This window comes from Salvelinus sp. IW2-2015, linkage group LG20, assembly GCF_002910315.2.
Source record: "Salvelinus sp. IW2-2015 linkage group LG20, ASM291031v2, whole genome shotgun sequence".
In the NCBI taxonomy this organism is placed as follows: Eukaryota; Metazoa; Chordata; class Actinopteri; order Salmoniformes; family Salmonidae; genus Salvelinus; species Salvelinus sp. IW2-2015.
In genome coordinates this window covers 71,907,138-71,911,772 of record NC_036860.1, presented here as the reverse complement: position 1 = coordinate 71,911,772, position 4,635 = coordinate 71,907,138, and the positions used below count along the sequence as shown (strand labels likewise).

General features: G+C 46.5%; 1 protein-coding gene across 1 annotated transcript in view; it reads left to right on the top strand.

Annotated features, from left to right (window-relative positions):
- Nucleotides 1-3,271, top strand: part of LOC111981326 (inactive phospholipase C-like protein 1) — a 30,782-nt gene extending 27,511 nt beyond the window's left edge. Inside the window, exon 3 of the mRNA XM_070449624.1 lies at nucleotides 1,137-3,271. Within this exon, the coding sequence (XP_070305725.1) occupies nucleotides 1,137-1,553 (417 nt within the window). The 3' untranslated portion in view covers nucleotides 1,554-3,271. The remainder of the gene's footprint in view (nucleotides 1-1,136) is intronic.
- Nucleotides 3,272-4,635: the final 1,364 nt, after the last annotated feature.

Below are 4,635 nucleotides of genomic sequence, written 5' to 3'. Positions count from 1 at the left end.
GGTGGGTGGGATAGTGGTGGAGGACATGGAGAAAGAGAAACACTGGGATAGTGACAGTGGTAAGGATATAGAGAGAAGACAAGAGGGGAGAAAAGAAGAGGGGAGTGTTAAGTGGCTTTAGTAGTGATTTTTTTTTTTTAGGGACACAAGTTTTGGAGGGGGCTGTTTTGTTGTTGAGGATGAAGCCCCAGGAACCCCTTTCTACGTCTTTCCAGTCTGAGTGTCTACGGAGATGAATCCAGGCCCCCAACAGTACAGAATAGAGCCAGCAGGGCTGCAGTAGCCCATTCTTTCACTCAGAAACCAAGGCAGCCACGGAAACTGCCCTGATTGACTTTACAACGCCATAAAGCGGGATGCCTGCCCTGACAACTTCCTCCCCATCTGGCCCGGTTTCATCTCTGGGGTGTTCCGAAATAAAGAGGACGATGATGATGGTGTGGGATCACTTATCAACAGATTACTTTTGAAGGGGCTCTGAGGAACCGCAGATAATTCCTCCAACCACACTGCAGCATGGATGTAGGCTGCCATCCGCTGGCTAAAATAATGTAGTGCATTAAATTGTATTTGTCACATGCTTTGTCACATGTAAACAACGGGTGTAGACTAACAGTGAAATGCTGACTTACGGATCCTTTTTCAACAATGCAGAGTTAAAGATAAAAAACAGAAATAGTGACACGAGGAATAAATACACAGTGACTAACGCATAACAATGACAAGTAAAAATAACATGGCTATATACAGGGAGTACCAATACTGAGTCGATGTGCAGGGGTACGAGGTAATTGAGGTAGCTTTATACATATATGTAGGGTTAAAGTGACTAGGCAACGGGATAGATAATAGACAGTAGCAGCAGTGGGTATCCATTTGATTAGCTATTTAGCAGTCTTGTTTAGCAGCCTTATGGCTTGGGGGTAGAAGCTGTTTAGGGTCCTGTTGGTTCTAGACTTGGTGCACTGGTACCGCTTGCCGTGCGGTAGCAGAGAGAACTATCTATGGCTTGGGTGGCTGGAGTCTGAAAAATGTTTGGGCCTTCCTCTGACACCCGTCTGATATAGAGGGCATTACTAAAACACATGAGTGACAGCATTCTCTCTCTCTTTCTCATTTGTCTTGCTCTCTCTCAGGGTCAGGCGGACCTCCTGAAGCACGCTAAGAGTGAGGCTTTGGACACGCTGCGTCAGATCCACTGTGCCACCCAGTCCTGTGGCCTGAGCAAGAACGGAGCTACCTCCCCTCAGCTCCAACACCATCCACTGCAAGCACAGGCCCAGTACCAGGCCCAGCCCCACCATCCACCCCAACCTCACCTTCTCCAACCTCAGGCCCAGACCCGACCCCAGGCCCAGCCGCTGTCCCAACACCTGGCTAAACCCCAGCCCGAGGCCCAACCACAGCTCCAGGCCCAGCTTATTACTCAACACCATCCCCTGACTCAGCGCCCATCTCTGCCTCCCCTCCCACCACAGCCCCCACAGTATAGGGCAGCAGGCTCTCACGAGGCCATCTCTGAGAACGAGACGGCCAGCGATGGTTCCTGCTGACCCGTTGCCTGTACCCGCAGTGGAGTCCACCCAAAGAGAGACAGGGAGAGGAGAATAGAAAGAGAGAGGGGGCTTGAGAAGCAGAGAGGAGAAGAGCAAAGAACATGGATGGTTCCTTTAACACCCCCGAAGATGGACAGGCAGAGTGAGATAGAAAGGAAAAAAGAGGAGAGGGAGAAGGAGAGAATGAAGGAGATGGAGAAGGAGAGAATGAAGGAGATGGAGAAGGAAAGGGAGAGGGAGAGAGATGGTGAGAGGGAAAGAGCAGAAGAGAAACAGCAAATAGAGCAAGGGACGGGGAAGAAAACTCATCGTAAAAGACAAGAGACACAAGTTTGAAAATGTATTGTTTTAGAGACAAAGAAGAAATGTCTCTGTCAGCTCTCTCTCCTGTCCTATTTCTCTCTCTTGGATTCGAAAGAGCGAATAACACCCATATTAGCGAGTTCAGTCAGTCTCTCAGTCAGTCAATTCGTTGAGTCAGTCAGTCTGTCAGGAGAGTCTCGCTGTCTTTCTCTGGGCAGTGCCCTGCGGGTACAGGCACCTTACATTGGCATTTCATACCGCACAAGTTCGCCTTTGGATTCCCCTAGGATACCCATAGCATGTCCTTTCCTTCTCTCCTCCTCTATCTTCTCCCGTATGTTTACTCCATACACCTGTAGATCTGCCCTTCCATGCATCATCCCGAGCTTCAACCCTTTTGCCCTTCTCGCCGAGGAGGAGGCTGCCGTTGAAATGCACAACGTAGTGCAGCTCACACGGACTCTGAGCTCTGTAGGGATCCTAGCTAGAGGACCATTACTGCACAAACTAACCTGGGGAGCTGTCTGTGAGAGAGACGTTAAAGGACTGCAGCTCTGCAGCCTCTCTCTGTCTGTCACTACCTACCTGGCCTCTACAATGATGCACTGGCTCCCCCTGCTGGAGACTCCAACCTCCGCAGGACCCCATACACTTGCACAGTGCTCTTAATTAAGATTTTTATTTTTGTTAATTGTCAATCACAACATGCCTGGACGCTTAGTAGGGGGTCTCCCTAGCGCCTCTCAAGGGGCTGTGTGCGTAACGTCCCGTGTGTTGCTGTCGTCGTCCCATGGAAGGAGGGAGCGTGGCCATGCTCTGCCCACGCTCCAGCTCTCAGAGGTAGCTACTAGCTAGAGCTCACCAGCCTGTTTTAACTGGAACAGTCTGTCGACCCCGTCTGCGCTGCGGAGACTAACGGACTCTATAGGTCAAAGATCACAAGAGAAACATGGACCAGGGGCAGATTCCTGCTGTCAATCAAACACACACCTCACCTAAAAGAGAAACTATGGATCTATATAGATGTATAATGTATGTATGTACAAGTAATGAAGAGACCCTTTACATTTATCTCTGATAATTCTCCCTGAAACAAAACATCCCGTTGATATTCTTATTATTGTTATAATTGATGTTAGTTGTATTCATATTACAATTATTTTATATACAGTATATTGCTTCTACATATACAGTGACTTGATACCTGTTGTTCTGTGCTGCAGCTCAAGACAGGTGGTGTGGAATGTTGGGTGTAGGGGTTAGGGTGAGGTCAGGGTGAGTTTGGGTTTGGGTTGGGGGTCATCATTCCAAAAATTGGATCAAACCATAACCTGACTTATGTTTCACTGCAAAGTGATGTGGTTCTGTATGAGCTCCTTAAAATGGCCCATTAAAACTGTCTTCGTTGTTCATCCTGCCTCCTATTCTTCAATTCTTCCACATTCTCAGTGTCTTTATGCTGGCAGCCAACCTGACATGAATATGTAGGATTCCTTCTGCAGGAAAAGAATGGGGAATATATTGTATGAAGAAATTCTGAGGCAACTCCAGAAGGTGGCGACAAATAGTAGGGGAAATGTTTTGAGTGACAGTGTCTATGAGGGAAATATACATGATGGATTCAGCCTTTTTCCAAAGTCAGGTACTATAGGTCCAGGTCAAATAGGGGAGGCTTATATTTGTCCTGTTTTACACAGTGTATTCAGAAAGTACTCAAACCCCTTGACTTTTTTCACATTTTCCTGTGTTACAGCCTGAATTTAAAATGGATTACATTGAGATTGTGTGTCACTGGTCCACACACAATACCCTATAATGTCAAAGTGGAATTATGTTTTCATACATTTCTACAAATGTATTCAAAATGAAAAGCTGAAATAAGTATTCAATCCCTTTGTTATGGCAAGCCTAAATTAGTTCAGGACTCACTCTGTGTGCCATACTAGTGTTTAACATCCTTTTTTTATGACTACCTCATCTCTGTACTCAGTTGCCGGAGAGGAAGGAAACAGTTCAGGGATTTCACCTACAGGCCAATGGTGACTTTATAACAGTTACAGAGTTTAATGGCTGTGATAGGAGAAAACTGATGATGGATCAGCATCGCCGTTACTCCACAATACTAACCTAATTGACAGAGGGAAAATAAGGAAGCCTGCAGTGCGTCATACACCGACGAAGTGCTCGGAGAAGGTGCAATTTGCAGTTCAAGATGATAACTCTGGCTTGTCATGCAAAATTCAAAGCTGTACAACATGCAAAAAGGTAGGTAGCCTGAGTCTAGAAACGACTGGAGGGATTAAACTAGCAAAAGAGTGGGTGGAATGTACATTAACATCCTCTGCCTCAGACGTAAATAATAATAATAAAAGAAACGGCCATAAAAAAAAAGGTTTTTGAACATGCCTGAACCAAGGGACATTTGGTGGCAGCAAGCCTTGTAGACATGTCTAAAGAAGACACCCAGTGTTATGCTGATGAATGAGGACCCAAAAGCGACGTAATAGTAACAGAGTCTTTATTCCAGTATTAAACAAATAATGATTCTCCTGGATATAATCAATGGTAATCCAAAACAGGAAACTGAAATCCTCTCGTCAATAGAGAGGAACGACTGGAGACGCGACCACAGACTGCAGGTCGCTTCAGGAGGGCACAGGCCGTAGCTGACATAGACACCTGCTCACGCGCAGCATCTGAAGAAGGCAAAGAACACGACAGGGCGGAACAAGGACACAGGAACAGCAAACATCAAACAAGAATCCGACAAGGACAG